The 17,474-nt window shown below is 43.0% G+C and overlaps 4 protein-coding genes across 9 annotated transcripts; 2 read left to right on the plus strand and 2 right to left on the minus strand.

The window, feature by feature from the left end:
• The first annotated feature begins 518 nt into the window (after positions 1-518).
• LOC129587569 (uncharacterized) lies at positions 519-2,672 on the plus strand. Its single transcript, XM_055481371.1, has 5 exons — positions 519-874; positions 968-1,104; positions 1,485-1,617; positions 1,740-1,912; positions 2,310-2,672. The coding sequence occupies exons 1-5, from the start codon at positions 830-832 to the stop codon at positions 2,401-2,403; spliced, it is 582 nt and encodes a 193-aa protein (XP_055337346.1). The 5' UTR covers positions 519-829; the 3' UTR covers positions 2,404-2,672.
• Positions 2,673-3,690: 1,018 nt separating this feature from the next.
• On the minus strand, positions 3,691-6,872 carry LOC129587478 (uncharacterized). Of its 5 annotated transcripts, XM_055481246.1 has the most exons (6): positions 6,629-6,872; positions 6,010-6,085; positions 5,101-5,178; positions 4,436-4,616; positions 4,272-4,329; positions 3,691-4,044 (listed from the first exon to the last, which is right to left on the minus strand). In XM_055481246.1, exons 3-6 carry the CDS (start codon positions 5,147-5,149, stop codon positions 4,021-4,023), a joined length of 312 nt encoding a protein of 103 aa, XP_055337221.1. In that variant the 5' UTR covers positions 5,150-5,178; positions 6,010-6,085; positions 6,629-6,872; the 3' UTR covers positions 3,691-4,020. The 5 variants fall into 5 exon arrangements, with proteins under 5 accessions (XP_055337221.1, XP_055337220.1, XP_055337223.1 ...); XM_055481245.1 differs by lacking the exon at positions 6,629-6,872 and having other exon boundaries at positions 6,010-6,172; XM_055481248.1 differs by lacking the exons at positions 6,010-6,085; positions 6,629-6,872 and adding an exon at positions 5,397-5,659.
• A 2,085-nt stretch (positions 6,873-8,957) lies between these two features.
• LOC129587434 (receptor-type tyrosine-protein phosphatase kappa-like) lies at positions 8,958-12,323 on the plus strand. 2 transcript variants are annotated; one of them, XM_055481173.1, is made up of 2 exons: positions 8,958-9,769; positions 10,215-12,323. In XM_055481173.1, exons 1-2 carry the CDS (start codon positions 9,587-9,589, stop codon positions 12,102-12,104), a joined length of 2,073 nt encoding a protein of 690 aa, XP_055337148.1. In that variant the 5' UTR covers positions 8,958-9,586; the 3' UTR covers positions 12,105-12,323. The 2 variants fall into 2 exon arrangements, with proteins under 2 accessions (XP_055337148.1, XP_055337149.1); XM_055481174.1 differs by having other exon boundaries at positions 9,628-9,769; positions 10,199-12,323.
• LOC129587433 (lysine-specific histone demethylase 1A-like) lies at positions 12,215-16,107 on the minus strand. Its single transcript, XM_055481172.1, has 5 exons — positions 15,948-16,107; positions 15,744-15,837; positions 15,195-15,248; positions 14,272-15,138; positions 12,215-13,991 (listed from the first exon to the last, which is right to left on the minus strand). Exons 3-5 carry the CDS (start codon positions 15,238-15,240, stop codon positions 12,508-12,510), a joined length of 2,397 nt encoding a protein of 798 aa, XP_055337147.1. The 5' UTR covers positions 15,241-15,248; positions 15,744-15,837; positions 15,948-16,107; the 3' UTR covers positions 12,215-12,507.
• Positions 16,108-17,474: the final 1,367 nt, after the last annotated feature.

Raw genomic sequence — 17,474 nt, forward strand, 5'->3', positions numbered from 1 at the left:
GCGTGATGTATATACATTGTAGCGGCAAATCCTCGAAAAATAATAATGATGTATTTTAAGATAACTTAACAAAACATTTGTAAAATATATTCGTGTAGATATACAGCGCAGTGTAAAATTAATTGCACGTATTGTATAATAATAAAATTATTTCATTTCTATTCACATTGAATAATAATTTCGTTTGCTAATATTGAGCGTGATTTTCCGGTTTATTATAACTTAATAATAATGCAAACTGCAAATGGCAGAGCCTATTAACTACACACTGACTCTGGTGTCCGACATTCGCCGCACCTTTTCTCAAGTATCTCTATTGTCTCTGTCACATAATTCTCCGAGGATTTCCGGTTGACTTCCACCTTTGCTAGAACAAGTTTATTGCGCGGTGTAAATGCTCAATCCTCACACTGAAGTCAGCCAGACGATTTTTTAAACTGATTAGCCACCGCTTTATGGTGGCTGAGTAAGACACAAGTCAGCGTAAAGGCGTTTAATACTCGTACGTCCAGTTGTACACAATAAACATAATGCGATTTATTGGTAAGCATTGCGCATATGCAGCGTCTGGAACAGGGCGGCTGAGTCGACGAACCTGTCATGAGCGGCGGTTGAATAGGCATAAAAAAGCAATCACGAATCAATTCATTGTGGTCAGCATTGTTACTGCATGGTTTGTCTAATGCACATGTGCATCTCTATCGTCTTGTCAATGTTGATAATTATCTAATCCTTCGTTTTTGAATTTGCATAATTGCTCCCGCGCGATTTTTTTGGAATAATAGTTATTATTCCTGTTGAAATAATCTTAGAGTAAAATCCACCGAAGATGATGCTGTACTGCGCCGTGTTGGTTTTGATGTGCGCTGCTCTGGTAGGTTTTTGGAAAGAATAGACACTACTCAGCAGGAAGCTTTTGTGTTTCGCTTCCAAAACGGTAACATATTCTGAACTCATCCTTATCCAGAGCCAGGGAGTCATGGGTCCTCTCCGAGTGGAAGTGGAACTGCGCCGTCTGAACAACAGCCAGGGAATTCTTCACAATGGTAAAATGTGCGATCTGACCAGCTCGTGCGACCATCGAATCACTGGATATTTCGATACGTGAGTAGCAGTAAATTGCAATTAACTTTTATTTAGACCAGTTCGGCTGGTGTCAGTACTTCTATTCAAGGTTTCGGATTTGAAAAAAAATGTTTTGTTTTAAGTTTTGGTTCGAATTGATAACCAAAGTTTAACAAGCACAAGATGATAAAAATTATTCATTGAATTGTATGTAATGCACGAACTATATCGAGGCTGTCCATACAGAGATGTCAAGAGTCCGCACAATTTTGTTATATACTTATATGCGGATGCTACTAATTTTGACCAGTTCGACGTGACGTCTGACTGAACCGGAAGTGCTCGGTTTTTCCTTTGAAACCGTAAAACGTTATGACATAAAACGTTGTTTTGCATGTTGTTTTTTCTCGCCACTACAGCGATCGGCCCATGGATCCTTGGCCCGGAATGAAGGCTGTAGACCAGTGGACACTCGTCTTTGAAAAGGACAACGATAATGTGCCCATCGTTAACAAGATCGTTTCGCGCGACGTCTGTGAAATGGACATACAGGTACTTAATACCCGTCACAACGGTAAAGTGTGTTTGATTGACCCATCTTAATCCCGCGACGTCATGATTTACTCGCCGGGAGATAATCGGAAACTTATATTGATCAAGTTGGTTATTTATAGCGTGCTAATTTACGGCTCAATGTCGTCGATGTTGATTCGCTGACGAAGAATGACCTTGTCGAGCAGTTTGAGTGTATGGTACCCGTGGAAAATAATGTGGCCACGAATATTAATCGCGCTTTTTGGTCGACGGAACGGGCATGCAGTGCCAAATTTAATCCGGATAAAATAAGGTAAAACAATGACTTTACTGTTCTAAAACCTGCGTTCTAAAACCTGCGTGATACTACTTCGGTCCGAATGAAACTGTATTACACTGCATGAATTAATACGACAACCGTATGCAGTGAGTTTCTAACACAAATTTGGTTTTAACCAGTCCTTATTTATAAAACTTTGATTAATCGTAAGTAAATGCCACACACAGCCTATGTTTTCACATAAAATTTTGTTGATATCACACGTCTGCAAACGTTGGTTCTCTATTTGCAAATCCAAATATTCGTGTTATTTGTGTCTACAAATTGTATTTTCTACGTGTGAGCTAATGTGGAAGTAATGGATCCGACAGCGGTTTGTTTACTGGTTTCTTGAAGATCGGTTTGTACTAGTGATTTATTTTATTTGCAGGTTAAATTATCGGTATCGCGTGTTCGGTATTGCTCCTACCGATTGTGGCAAGCCTCCAGCCGGTGCATCGAGCAAGCCAGCTGCCAGATCATAATCAAATTTGTCGTCGATTTGGCTGTATTCCAGTTTTAATCAGTATGACTAGTTGTACGTTCCCACTGTTCGGGACGCGTTTTTCTCCTGCAGTCGCACCACGGGTTTTTCTGTAAATTTTTTACGTTTACAAGCACGTTTGACCTTGTATGACCAAAATTACTGGTTGCTTGTGTTGTGACAAGCACCTGGTGTTTCGTACTAAAGATGAACAGTTTCAGAACAGATTGCAATCCATTGTACGTCGAAATTAAAAGCAGTCGCTGTGAATACTTGTTCCTTTTTTAATAACTGCCGAGGTAAATTTTAATATGTGTACAGTACTGACTTTTGTAGCTTACTGCACATTGCTGTAGTACTGTAGTACTGTTAGGCGTACAAGCAGATGAATTTTATGATTAACAATCATTCACAATACATACCTACTCTAATGTTACTTACCTACTTTTATAGTCTCTCCAAATACAGTTAAATTGCTAATAAACGCGCGCTAAAATAATTTTATTGCAACGCTACCAGAAAGGCATTTATCGAGATGTCGACGTCAGCTATCGCTTTTCTACTACCGAAAAACAAATGTTCAAAAAGATATCAGTACGAAATACCATACCGGATATTCAAAATTTTCAAGAAAGCCATATTCAAATAGCCCGACTCAAGCCAGTATAATTAACCATATTCTTTAATTTTGCACAAAATATTATAACAGCTCCCAACCCAATATTCACTTGGAATAGGTTGTCAATCTACGGTACTTAAAGCACTCGTACGAACCTACATTTTGGGCTATGAGGACTACCTACTTAGGGTAGCTCGAATTAATACCGGATGATAGATATGCAGATAACCTTACTGCAGCTGAGTGATTTACAATACGTCGTAGTGCATATGTATACATCTGCCTACAAGGATCCAATCCAAAAACGATTTCTGCTTATTCTACGTAACTCCTTGTATATTGGAAAGCAAACCAAACATTTTCCGACGGAAGCAGGTTAACCCCTTGTGAATGACAACTTGCGGAACCGCAAACAACTTGGCTCCATTGTGTAAGCATGCGCGATAACGTCGAACAGCATATTTGTCAACATGCAAATCCTGCAACGTGATATAGCCGGAAATGCTTGCACTGGAGGAGGCAGTAGCAGGCTACTGAGGCTAGCAGCTGTATGATCCTGTATCAAGCGCCGCTTCTGTCACGTGACATCGAAACGTCGAAAAATTTAGAATGCGCAGCGGAATTTATGTATTTCGCGTATACACAGCAAAAAAACTTTACGGTTCGGACTTGTGTATAGTATTTTAATAACTACGTATACGTGTACAATGTACCGGTAAGATAGCAAATGGGCGGCATACAACACGTAGCGCAGAAAATGGCGAAATGTTAATGGGGGGAGGAAAACATCCGACATGAAATGAAATATAGATAGTCAAACCGAAGTATCGGACTACTCGGCAGTTTATGCAGGACAAAACAATCCGTTGCGGATTATACGAATTAAACAAAAAAGTGTAAGACATAACACCGTTCCAGTGCACAACAAAAAGCGTAATTAGTTTATTACAATTACAAAACGCAAGTCATTACATGATGTAGGATGTAATCGGTCCTACTTCACACGAGCATGGCAAGAAGAACCTGAAAAGTAAAGCAAATTATAGGTATGTGGCTGATAGCATTTACGGGAACTGAATGCAATACTCCAGCGTCATTGCACGTGGAAATTTTGGAAATAAATATTTCAGTATTTCGGCATATTTGTTATTTTACCGTAAAAATCTTTAAACACAGTTTTATCAATCTAACAGAAGAATTTTACTGACACACTTAACAGCAGAAAAACCGATCAGCGTTGTATCTCTTACCGCTCCGATTGCGCTACCGGCAACGACCTTTTGATTGGTACTGATCGCAGAACTGCCCCTAGAACGGAAAGGTTACTACAAAATCTTAAACTAAACAAAATAATGTAATATAACTTGGAAACAGTTACGCAAAAAAATTCTAACTAGCATTAGTATACATTTACCCGGTGAAACGATCCCATTTGTATTTGGCATAATCGCCGACCGTGCAGCAGTAGGGAATGGAGGCAACGTCAGTGCGACAGCAATAGTCTTTGCCACTGGCTTCGCCGGTAAAGGCTTCGCCAATTTTGTTGATACCGGGACACGTCCCGGCAATCCCGCAGTCCATTCCAGCTTCACATACTGTTGTAAAACAATGAAGACGCATGGAATTATCTTGACATGTACCACGTGGCTCACTTTTTATGGATTTGATTACTCAAGAAAAATTACTTTTCTACATTTCAACAGGAAATATAAATGCAGACAACTGTGAGAGCATTTCTTGTTAAAGCTTTTTAAAAACGCATTCCGCTGTAATCAGTACAATACTATATGGGGGAAGTTTTAGGCAGTGTTACCGGGTCATACAGTACGATCTGTGTCATGATAATTTGTAATGAACGGTGTGTGTATTACAGAAGTATATGGATGTATTTTTTGGTTATACGTGAAGGCACAAGTTTTTTTGGAGAAATGAATTCAAAGCAACACATTTCTAAGGAAATCGCGTTACTAGTTTTTAAGCGTATTTACACATACAAGTACACAAATTTTATAGCGAACGCGCGCGCCGTTGGTTGCAAAAGTGTAAAATATTACTAGTTCAGTAATAATGATAACTTACCATAGAAGCAGGCCGTCAAAACCGTCAAAGCGATAACAATTCGGTTCATGATGCTGATGTGATTCCTCGAAATAAACACTAAAAAATAGAAAAAAAATAGAATTGGCAGAACAAATTAATAGAAACACATGTATCTGACACTAGTACTGCCCACACAATATTGAAGTAATGGTTTTGAAAGTGTATAAAAGTACCGGAAAGGCGATCAGCAATAAATAAGCGCGTACAGTTACCAACAATAAACCTTGCTTAAAATTTTTGACAATAAAAGTTCACCGCCAACGATAGAAACTGACCAATAATGTATGTAGATAGCTTACGGCAATTTTCCGCCCGCAAAAACACGTTACCCGGTAAATACGTGGTTAGGCGCACATTAACGACAACAACCCAGGCTGTGCAAAAAAATCAGTACTTAATTTGCTGATACACCAAACGACAAATACACAGGAAGGTACAATGTTGTCAAACTGCTACAGCAGCAGTTTCATTAACATATTATGATCATGACATGCAGAGTTCGAAGAATGACCGCGGAAAAGCACTTATAGTCAAACATGTTTTGGAGTGCAGATTTTCCCATAAAGGAAATACGGTGCAGGCCGACAGCACAACGGTGTTTAATAATAATACGGTGTGTACAACAGTGACAGCCGCCGACGAACGCGCGAGGTCGTGCAGTGGTACACAGCCCAGGAAAGACTGTGTATTTGCCAACGGAATTAGGAGTTCAATAACAAAAGGAAAGGGTACACCATAAGCAGAAACGTTATTTTGCCGAGCTAGCGATTTGGAGCACTAAAAATATTTATGCGCTCGCGCCGGCTGCATGTTATTCTTTTGATCTGCTTCTGCAGTCTGCTGTAGACATTCGAAAAATCGGAATTTTTTGTAAGTACCTCAACTTACCTTATAAAATGCGACCAACGCTGAAATATCCGACTAAGTAGGATCAACACCGTGTGCGCCGATGAAACAGCAAATTCTGAAAAGGGAACAAACAACTAAATTACAGGCAAAAGGTTATACTTGTCCGTGCTGCTGTAGTTCTCAGCTAACACGAATGGTTTTCAAATGGTTTTTAAATTCGAAGCGGCTGTACAAGACATATACTGTGCACGCATTCGTATGTACAAGTACTATGTACTACACAATACAGTCATGCATGTTGATATCCAAATCTGCATGGAAAATTGCAAACATGCATCCGGTCGAATACAAGAATGAAGGACATCACATATTAATTCTAACAACTTTGTGCTGATCTGAGTGATCTCAGTAATCAGTATGCACTGTGTGAGCGAATACTAAAAGAAGGAAAAATGTCAGTGTGCATATATTTTAAATCATAGATGGTACACTGAATGCAGTATGCATCAAATTCGAAATTATCGTAAAAATAACCATAAACCGGGAGCACTCGCTTACCGTTATTGGAGTCACAATATCGTTACTCGCACTGTACTCTACAGTTCTACTGTACCAAGTGAACGTATTTTTCACCTGCAGATTTTTGGATTGCACTTACCCAGACTACCTCGCTTTAAAGAGCAAAACTGCTCAATTACACAATCAAAGTGGCAGTTAGTGAGAAAGTTGGACAACAAAAAGTTCCTTACAACATAAGATGCGTGATGTTGGCTGACCACGTAAAATGTGCTCTAATGGACCTTTTTTACTGACGATCACGAACACAACTGTGCTATGTGTCAATTGTGTCTGCCTACATACAGAATCTATACTATTCCCGCAGTGGCTGCTGTCTGCAACTTCTCCCAGTGCCTCGAGAATAATTTCCCCATCCTCTCAATTTTCCATTCAACTCAGCCCCTTCTGCTACAGCATAGAGAGCAGGCGGACGATTTGAGTGATGGGGCACATGCAGAAAGTTTCTAACAACGGAGAGGCGGCAACAGGAAGTTTCCGCATCGTATTGGCCTGTGTATAGTTATCGATCGCAACGCCATCTTTGCCCTCGGCCTGAGGAATGCATGGGCGCTCGCCGACCGGACGAGGCGCGCTGCAGTCTGCAGGGAGATGCACATCCGGTCCAACGTCTTCGTTGGCATGCAAATATATGCACGGTGCAGTGGCAGAATTTTGTGATACAATCTTACAAAAACATGTGCGATAACCTAAAAATGTGCTACAATTTATGTTGGGATTGCAATCATGATCAGGTTTTTGTGAGTTTAATTGTTCGCTAACGTTATAAAAATTCAAAGACCTAGAAACAAATTTCGTGTACTATACATATACTACAAATAATTCAGAAAAAGCTAACAAATAATTATTCTTATTGAAATCGGCTATGCCCTTCAGTAACATAACACAGACATTAGTTTGCCTGTAATAATGAAATTGTCATAAGTCAGAAATTACACGGGGTACAGCTATCTGTACATAATCATTATAATGTACTTTCACAGTTACTGAAGAAGTTTTGTGTCCCTCGTTATAGCGCCACAATTGTCCAAAAGGTTATTTGCATCTGTACAATACTTTTAACAGCAGTTTGCAAAATTCAACTTTATCACATTCCGGTCGTGTTTCGCACAACAAAGGAAGAAAGGTGTGCAGTTCCGCTGATGTCTCCTAAATTCTAAATGTGAAAACGCGTATTTTCCAATTCAGAAAGCATTGTACTACGTACAAGTATTTTTCATTACGCTGTAAAGAATTTGTGAACGCGGCTAGCTGTATAAAAACTTCGGCGCCGGTCTCTGGAACTGAATTTACGCAGTGCATTCTAGTGGTTAATTTTTTCCACTTCCAATGCCCGCACTCGCAATACTTACTTAATGCATGTGTATTGTGTATGTATGTTCTCCCCGATAATAAATTGCGTTATTACCTACCTGACAATAACGAGATCAACCCGTACCCAGTAAAGTCGTAGTGCTTGTGCATGCAGTACGGTAAAATTGTAGAGGCGCATAGAACAAAAGATAACCGGTGCCACATCCGACTGATCTTCGGCCGCGTCGCACAGACACTTTTACAAATAGTACGATTACTTATACTCCTATTGTATGCAAAGGTTGTAAAAATAATTGTTGGTCCATCCAGTGTACACTCTAGCGTAGTTTGATGTCCGCTTTTGGGAACTAAGGTTCAAAAACAAAAAAAGGCTGGAACCCACTGCAATTTTTACCGAATGTACACATACTGATACTGGTAATCATCGAGCTTTTTATTACCAATTTTTACAGGAAGACTGTGAAGCGCGCACTTAAAACTTAAAAGTAAAAACTATGTACTGACCACCGTACTGACACTGAGTATTGTGTAGCACTAATAAAAGTTATAATAGTTCTAGTTCGACCGTCTATGGAGTCTGCATGGTTTATAATTTTTTATATCTATAAGTACAATTTATTGTACAAAGTATATAAGCATGATCGAGCACTCTTCCAATATAACGGTTTGTAATTATAGAAACGTTACAAGGTGTTTCAAGCCTATGATTACATTATTCATCTTAAGAAGAAAAACAAACACAGAAATTTCTCCAGTAACTGCAGGTAAGCAAAATTAGGACTAAGTTAAATGTTAGTTTTTTTATAGAAAGAAAGACTATGGTACCGAAGTGACCTATACATTTCAAATCGACACACAAGGGACCGGCAAATTCGGTATTTATCGACTCAGCGACACCTCGGCTTCCGATCACATGTTCAATTCGTGCATGTTTATCATCTCGACGCCCATTTGACTCAGTTCGCTGATAAAGCTGATTCAAAATTGGACGTTGGTCATGACCACCACGCGTTTTTATGATCCAAACTGTTTACAACAAGCCAAAATCCTCTGAATCACCTCAAGTTTAAAGTCAAACAGCACATGTAAACTGTTGATCCCCGAAGCGGAATGTGCGACAGCTGCGGTAAGGACAATATTTTCGCGCGTTTAAGTGGAAGGTTGCTTTTCTTCGAACGGCCGCGATGACATTTTGGTGTGTACGTCAGAAAGGAGAAGAGAGACACGGTTAGAAAATCCTTTCTCTACTTCCTATGGAGTAGCGAGAGGATTTCTCCCCGCCAGCGTCGAGTTCTTCGTAATCAACAGCCAAAAAGCTACGCGCTCGTTGTTTCCGCGAGATCTTGCTGCAAGAATACTGCAGTACACACATGTACATGTACATACACACGCTGTCTGCAGTTGTAGCGCTCGGCGGCCTCTCTTTTTGCACTTGGCGCATCGGAAGTGTAGGCTATAGCTAAAAATAGTTGTCGCATATTTGTCCGCGATCCCTGTGTGTCAAATCCTTTAACGTTTCGTTGTAAGCACACATTTCTTTCACCACGATGCTAATTTTATCGGCAATCTCGTGAGACCCCTTAGTCAGAATGTGCCACGGGTAACGGATGGCGCATTTATTATCTTTGGAGATCCACTGCGCACACCCCACAGTGAAAGTGGAATTGCAATAAAATTTTTTCCAGGTTTCGTCGGCAATACCGCCTGTAGCAATTTATTGCCAACAATGCAGCTCGGCACGTCCAATGTGGGCACGGGTGCCAGTAGCGGCCCGACATTTGCGTTTAGTCGCAGTTTCAGTATGTTAAGTCATGGGGAAGGGAGATTCAGCGGATGGGGATTTAAGCGGGGAAACCGAGCGGGACGAGCGTCTCGAGGGAAGTTATCGACGGTTAACGGAACTGACCAGGTGAGATTAATAGCATTAGTAGAAACACGCTTCTACGAATTTATTTCTCAAGCTCCTCAAGCGTTGTATTTTTATATTGGGTTAACACAATTATTATAATTATTGCACTTGTACAGAAATCAAAGGATGCGTACAGACGTTAAATTACACAGCCAGCTAAGGATAAATATGTAGGCGTTCGTAAATATCCCTTTTGAAATATGCTTATAAAGATATTGTATGCTTTACGCATATAATATCATATGTAGAAGTTTCTGATCATCACCTTTGTGTTAAAAATGAAAATCTCCTTTACATAGCACAAAATACTTTTTAACTTGCGTGGTTTGAAAAACTGGGAATAACACTTTAAGCAACAATAAGTAGGTAACTTCAGTTACTAATATCCCGAAAAGCCATGGAGCAAAAGCTGCACGTTAACATGGCCAGCCGCTGTTTTTGATAGGATCGTTTGCTGGAGCAAATCCCAGTAGTGAAAAGCGGGCCGATGACCCTGGCCAGTCTCCTGCAGGCACACAGCCAGCTGGCTGTACCCCTGCACCCCATCGACGTCAAGGATCTCGGCCGGCAAGTCTCTCGCTACCGCAACAACAAAGCCCAACTCAAAGCCGAATTTGCCATTGTCAACCGCAATCCGCCTCTTCCCCAGACCCAGGCGAAACTGCGCTCCAACTCGGGGAAGAACAGTTTCCCCAAAGTACTGCCGTACGATGAAACACGGGTTCTCCTGCAGCCGGCCCCGAATGAATCCTATTCCGACTACATCAACGCCTCGTACATTGACAGCTTCGATATTCCCCGCGCCTACATTGCCACACAAGGTCCTTCTAAAAAAACCGCACCAGATTTCTGGCGTATGGTCTGGCAGGAGCGGGTGGGATGCATTGTGATGCTGACACGGGTATTTGACTTTATTAAAGTCGTGTGCATCGAATACTGGAAAGCGGAGAATGATGAACCGTTTGGTGATATTGCCGTGACCGTGGTCAACAAGGAGACATTGGCCAATTTCATCGTCCGTACCGTGCGGTTACGGCGCGGTCATGAGGAGCGGGATATTAAACATTTTCAGTTCCTGGAGTGGCCGATGCACCGTGTCCCCGACACCAGTCACATCCTCGAATTCCGTCGCCGGGTTCTGGATTACACCGCCCATCATAATAATTTTGACGGACCGATTGTCGTCCACTGCTGCGACGGGGGCAGTCGCACCGGTGTGTATTTAGCTCTTGATATGAATCTGGATATGTTGTTGTGCGAGAGTCAAATCGATGTGTTCGGCTGTATTCGCCTGTTGCGCCAGATGCGGCCGTATATGGTAGAAAATAAAGCGCAATACCGGTTTCTCTATGAGGCCTTGTTGGAAGCGTATCTAACCGGGGACACAGTCATTCCAGTGCTGGAATTAGCCAGCCGTATGAAGATGCTGTCCGGGAAGACATCGGTGGGCGGCCGCCGTATTAATCATTTCCATGAAGAGTTTAAATTAATTCAGCGTCTGACGCCGCATCTCAGTACGGGTGTCTGTGCCGGTGGTCATCGCACCGATAATCGCTACAAAAACCGCGATGTCATCATGGTCCCGCCGGATTATGCGCGACCATATTTGACCTCTTTCCAAGGTCAAGAGCAGTCGGATTATATCAATGCTGTGTATGTCGATGGTTTCCAGCGCAAGAACGATTTCATCGTTACCGAATGGCCACAGCGGAATACCGTTAACGATGTATGGTCACTGGTGTACGATCACGATTGTAACACGGTAGTCATGCTCATCGATCCACAAACCTCTACAAATTTCCCGTCCTTCTTTCACGAAAAGGGCAAACAGAAGCCCTACGGTGTGTTCACACCGGAACTGATTTCCTGGCAGCATTATCCCAATATTCGCACCATGATGTATAAGATTCGCAAGAAGACCGTATCCCTGCAGGAGATGATGATGGGCACGGTGAACGAGCTGAAGAGTACCCAGTTCTTTGTGCTGGAATGCTGGCCCGAAAGCAATAAAGTGCCCACCAGTACAGCGGCCGTTATTGAGCTGTTCAATATGGTCGACCGTTGGCGGTTGAAGACCGGGAACAAACCGGTGCTGATTGTGTCCCCGGATGGATTCAGCCGGGCGGGCGTGTTCTGTGCGGCCAAGATCGCCTGTGAACAGATCACAATGCACCAGGAGGTGGATGTTTTCCATGCGGTGAAGACGGTGAAAATTAATCGGCCACAGCTAGTCAACAGTCCGATGGAATACAAGTACTGTTATGACCTCGTTCGCACCTATGTCTACACCGTCGCCACTGCCAATAACGCCAAATCGGATAGTACAGATCATTAAACTACGAAGGATTAAAAAATATAATCTCTGAAGAATTTTGCCTCTTGTTGTTATTTATTTCAAAGTATATTCTTTTCTTCTGCGTGTGACACCAGTTCAAAACATTTTCACTTTCTGTCTTCCATTTTATTTCCATTAAATCAAGTACGTACAGAGTATACAAACCGGTCGTTCAGCTGAGAGAAAATATTTTGACGATTAAAAAACCGGCAGTCGTAATCGACGACGCAGAATAGGCAAAAGAGCATAATGCAAAAGGAAAACCACTCCCGTAGGATAAATATTCTCTACTGCCCGCAACTTTCAATTTCAATTTACAATAAACGATAATGCACAAGTATACACGTATATAAAACGATTTGGTGAGAAATTTAACAAACTATAAAAAACGATAGTTGCGCGTCTAATAAATGTTATCAGTGCCATTGTAGGCATCTGCGATCCTTGTTGCTTCCCTCATGCCGCTGAGAAATGCGCCGTGCATGGTGCCGGGAAAGCTGTACTCGGTATGCTCTCCGGCAAAGCAGACACGTGGCTTCCCCGCGACATCAATCGGTTCAGCCAAACAGCTGAAATCCGCGCCCACCGCTCCCACCGGCACACTACTGTATACGCCCCGCGCATACTCATCCGCGCCCCAGCGCGTCACTAGTGACTCCTTCGGTGAGACGACACAATTCTTCCCGAATATCTTCTGTAAAACCTGCGTGCATGACTGCACTATCACAGCATCATCCATACTCTCCATGGCCTGGGCGGCCTTCCCCGCTACCATGGCTACAATGACGGGCTGATCATAGAGCGCCCAGAACATAAAGAATTCCCCGCGTTTCTCGTTATTCCCATTGCAATAACCGAATAGCGTCCGTTTGGCTTTCCAAAACTTCCGCGCGTATGTCAGAATAACCTTGTTAAATATTCCCGGGCAAAGGTTCTTGATGGAGGTTAATTTATTCGCCGGTAACGGCGGGCTGAACGTCACGCCATCTTTCGTACCGCATCGCTTTAGGACACCCAAGGGAATGGTGCACACGACGGCATCACAAGGATAATCTTTGGGCGCCGCATTGTACAGTCCTTTGGCTGTCACAGTGGCCCCATTTTGATCGTAGGAAATCTTGGTTACCCGGTGATTAAACACAATATTCAATCCCGTACCCAGTTTTTCTGTCATTTGCGATAGCCCGGTAGACGCGAGGAAATGTCCGCCCTTCAACTCCTTCTCCTCTTCATTACTCCAGTGCTCCACGCATAATTCCTCAATCGTAGCGGCACTGGCGAAATCATAATTGGCCAAATGCCACAGCATCACTTTGCGATCGGCGTTCGACAGGTAGGAATAGCTTTCATCACAGAGCGACTGGGGCTCAGGTAGGGCTTCCAGGACCTGGATTTGCACCTCGACGTCCTGAATTTCGCTATTTAATCTCATTAGGCGACTGCGGCATTGCAGAACAGCGTCGCGCAGTATACCGCTCTGCTGTCCCTTGGCTTGCAGGACGGCTTTATTATAGTCGTTCAAATATGTTTTAGCAGTGTAATATAAACTGGTACGAGAGAGGTATAGTTCCTTCAGTTTCCGCACATTATTGAGTTTCTCTTCGATGAACTGATTATTCTTCACGGCCACCTCCAGTTCTTTCAGTTTAAGTATTTCGTCTACGCACTGCCCCAAGCCGTAGTGACGACCGTCCGTGGTGCGTTCGGCGAGATGATTTTGATAGTAACTGGGAGTGGATAATACCAGGTCTTCAAATTCGTTTTCTAAAGCTTCGTCGTTCTCTTGCGAGAGAGGAGATCCATTGCTATCAAATATTGGGCACCGCACATCGACACTTTCCAGCTTGGCACCCAGCTGGCCATGCAGAATAGTGAAAAGAGGATTTCCTGAAACGCGGAACAGTAAGATTACTATACACTGCAACACGTACAGTACTTACAACTTTCCCATATACCAAATAAGCAGTAAGCTGCATTCGCCACCTGTTTGCAAACCAGCTGGCAACAGTAAGTAACTTTATGTGAAAATCAAGCTCCAATTTGTGCATGTGTAGAGCTAACAGGCTCTATCGATCTGCATTCCGTATCGCGCAAGATGAACGTAAAAAACCGCAATACAGGATTAATCGACATTCGCAACTGTTGATATTCCAGCGAGCATCCTTACCTTCCAGGCCCGTTATAAGCATAGCGCCCTTTTCAGCCAGATTCGATCGATTTGTCGAGCTGAACCACGTATCCACCCGCCCTCCCGGCCGATTCCTGCCCTCCAGTATCGTTACACGAAAACCAAAATGCTTTAGCTGCCTAGCAGCGGCCAATCCCGCTAAACCGGCACCAATCACAACAATATGCTTCTGCTGTCGTCCGGGCGGTGTGGGCCGTTCCACCGAGAAATCCCCATAATTAATGACACAGGTCCGATTCAACAGGCGGATAATTCGAATCACATGTTCCTGATCGAACGCCAAATTCGGATCCTGTTCAGCCAGCGCCACCAGTACACTCCTCACCACCAGATGCCGTCTGGGATTGCGCAGCCACATCTGGAGAATTTTGTTTCGGAGGAGGAGATGCAGATCTTTCGAGGCATCGTTACCCTGGGCAATTTCGGGAAACTCTTTCACCTCGCGCTCCGACAGCTTGTTGGCTTCCAAACGACTGAGATACGCTGCACGCGCCGGTGTATCCGCCACCGGTAACGGTAGCTCTTCCCCGTTGCGGTTCTCATACTGCAGAATGGTCTGAATCGCGCGCTCGTAATGGTTATCCTCTTCGGAGAGGATTTTCGCCACGGGTTTCACTTCCCGCGTCGGAGGGGGTTGAATGCCCACGGTGCGCAGAACCTTCTTGGACGGCTCACCATCGTCCGTAGCGTCCTGGGAGGACGCTGCCGTCACCAGAGGGAAGGAGCGGTTGCGCGGAATACTGGAGGAGGAGGACACGGAGGAGGAGGCGGAGAGGGGCGGGGTGAAGGAGCGGGACTCCGAGGGGTCGGTGTGCGAGCGCGGAGAGGATGGCAGCGATGCGGAGCCTGTAGTTAATATTGCATCAGTGTAAAAACGGAAAAGAGGGTAAAGGCGTGCTCACCTGTAGCGCCGATTGTGTCGTCCGTCTGCAGTGTTCGCTTCGACATGATCTTGCCTAACAACAACAGCACCACGCTGTATAATGCAAATTGCAAAGCATGATGGTAGCGTCCAAAACGAACACGCTAAGCAAGCTAACCAGCCAAAACTGGCCAAATGACGAGCTTTTACGTTTTCTCTCATAAATGATTAAAATCATATAAAAGATTAAATGATTAAAATAAAACAAAACCATATAAAAATTCAAAAAAGCTTTAAAAGCCAGAAACTGGTTAATTAAGCTGTAAATTATAAAACTCTAACAAATTTTATGACAGTAAAAAACCAAACGGTATGGTTGCAATTCTGCGTGCCAAACTTCGCCATTTTCTCTTTCACTTGACAGAAAGTTTTACGGTGCAACTAAACGCAATAGCCTTGTTATTGGAAGTAATCCGAAGCTCCTTATCTAGAAATACATTAGCAGAAAGCAAGAAACTGGCACTAGCTGTAATGCAGAGAAGTACAGATACACAGTACCACTTCACGATGATTATACAAACATCCGTACCTATGGGTTCAAATTGAATCGTCAAGGATCCCAGGGAAATCCGCTATCCTTCTCAAGCACGTAGCATCTTAAAATAGGAGAGCGTCTTGAACCACTGCAAATCAGAAGCACAATCAATTCTGGTTACCACAAAATGCTCAGTTGGTCAGACGCACCATTTTGACTAGAAGTATACAATTTTGTAGTGCATTGACAAAAGCTCACCTGATATGGCCAAAAAGACCGAAGTAAACTGGGATAAGGGGCAAAGTGGCAAGCAGGGCTACAAACAAAATCAGTAAGTAAATAATAAAAGTTGACGCTGATAGTTAGAACAAGAAAAATTACAAAAAAAGAATTCAAAGAATTCTATGGCTAGAATGGATGCTGCTGGATCGACTTATGTAAGCCAAAAAATTTTTCAGCAATGGCGTCTTATTGCCCCTCAGGGGTCTACTGCAATTCTATGGCGCCCACCTACTCTTGTCAGGCTCGTGACGCCTCCGCAGCAGGCGACCGGAATGGTCAAACAAAAAATTTCGATTGGAGGTCATAAACTTCTCAAAACAGAAATAAAGAAGTTAAAATTATTGAGGTTCATTATAACTTCAATGAAATTATTAGTTTTCTTCTGCATCTGCTTTACACGAATCTGCAAATTAAACTGTCTGACGAGTCGACGACTGACGTACACGTTCTATTATTTTTCGATACTGAATTAACTGATTTATTGGCAATAGCCGCCCAAATAACAAAAAAATGCACGCGCTGACACCCTACGTAATCGTAAGAATTTAAACATTAAAAAAACAACCAAATTCCCGGTCCTCCCTCGGGTTAAAAGGTAACGTGCTCAAAACAGCCGTAGCATTTCCCTTAACAACAGCAAGGCTGAATCGCTGCTTAAGAAAAGCAGTAGAACGTGCTTCTCCAGTCAAATCCCGAATTTTACGACCCATAAAATGTAAAAATTCACTTAAAGCCGGACCAAAAACTCCAAGGGTATCCATTACTAGAGGGTAAAAAAGGTATCCGTATTCCAAAAACGAATACTTCCCACGCTTCGCATTTTCAGCCAGCTGGGCCACGCTGCCACATTTCTTGGAGCTTCCAGTGACATGAGAGTCAGCAACCGTACACCAGCTGGTTACATCCCAAACGATCGGTTTTCCTTGTCTTACTGGTATCAGTGTCATCCCATCCGGTCTTTGTGCGGTGGTTGATGACAAGCCGTTTGGTTCCATCTCACAAGGAAAACCAGCGCTTTCACAACAGTTTTTCGCGATGCTGTTCATTTCTTTATATACTGAATAGTACAAACAGTGCAACCACTGCAACTGCAATGGAATATTAATGGGGAACAGAATATTGCTATCCGCTATTGTGCAGATGCGGCTTTTGCTGCGAAAGATGCAGCTGGGGATATCGCATCTTCCCATTTCGAACCTCAGTTCCAGATACAGTGCGAACATATAAATGTACAGCCCACGATTTCTCTGAAACGTAACCGCGTTGTGCTTTTTGAAAAAATTTTCATAAACTGACCTTTCTCACCTGACGTCCGCACTGCAAGTCTGCGCACAATTTGCGAACAGCACTTACCACAATATTTCAGTTGACCCAGCGGACGTGTCGTAGACTTTCCATTACGTAAAGGAATTAGCAAGAAGCCTTCGAGTTCATCAAAAAAATAATGGGTACATATTACATACCGCACACAAAAAGTTGTATGCCGCTTCAGCAAGCCCACGC

This window comes from Paramacrobiotus metropolitanus, unplaced genomic scaffold, assembly GCF_019649055.1.
Source record: "Paramacrobiotus metropolitanus isolate TYO unplaced genomic scaffold, Prichtersi_v1.0 Parri_scaffold0000025, whole genome shotgun sequence".
NCBI lineage: Eukaryota > Metazoa > Tardigrada > Eutardigrada > Parachela > Macrobiotidae > Paramacrobiotus > Paramacrobiotus metropolitanus.

What these genes read in the sequence shown, in the direction of transcription:
- LOC129587434 (XM_055481173.1), top strand. Translation starts at nt 9,587, where the DNA reads ATGCAGCTCGGCACGTCCAATGTGGGCACGGGTGCCAGTAGCGGCCCG. An exon ending in CGGTTAACGGAACTGACCAG is followed by an intron (nt 9,770 to 10,214) that starts GTGAGATTAATA and finishes TGTTTTTGATAG; the next exon opens with GATCGTTTGCTGGAGCAAAT.
- LOC129587478 (XM_055481246.1), bottom strand. Translation starts at nt 5,149, where the DNA reads ATGAACCGAATTGTTATCGCTTTGACGGTTTTGACGGCCTGCTTCTAT. An exon ending in TTTGACGGCCTGCTTCTATG is followed by an intron (nt 4,617 to 5,100) that starts GTAAGTTATCAT and finishes GTTTTACAACAG; the next exon opens with TATGTGAAGCTGGAATGGAC. An exon ending in AAATGGGATCGTTTCACCGG is followed by an intron (nt 4,330 to 4,435) that starts GTAAATGTATAC and finishes TTTCCGTTCTAG; the next exon opens with GGGCAGTTCTGCGATCAGTA.
- LOC129587569 (XM_055481371.1), top strand. Translation starts at nt 830, where the DNA reads ATGATGCTGTACTGCGCCGTGTTGGTTTTGATGTGCGCTGCTCTG. An exon ending in TCTGTGAAATGGACATACAG is followed by an intron (nt 1,618 to 1,739) that starts GTACTTAATACC and finishes GGTTATTTATAG; the next exon opens with CGTGCTAATTTACGGCTCAA. An exon ending in TTTAATCCGGATAAAATAAG is followed by an intron (nt 1,913 to 2,309) that starts GTAAAACAATGA and finishes TTTTATTTGCAG; the next exon opens with GTTAAATTATCGGTATCGCG.
- LOC129587433 (XM_055481172.1), bottom strand. Translation starts at nt 15,240, where the DNA reads ATGTCGAAGCGAACACTGCAGACGGACGACACAATCGGCGCTACAG. An exon ending in CGACACAATCGGCGCTACAG is followed by an intron (nt 15,139 to 15,194) that starts GTGAGCACGCCT and finishes TATTAACTACAG; the next exon opens with GCTCCGCATCGCTGCCATCC. An exon ending in GCTTATAACGGGCCTGGAAG is followed by an intron (nt 13,992 to 14,271) that starts GTAAGGATGCTC and finishes TCCGCGTTTCAG; the next exon opens with GAAATCCTCTTTTCACTATT.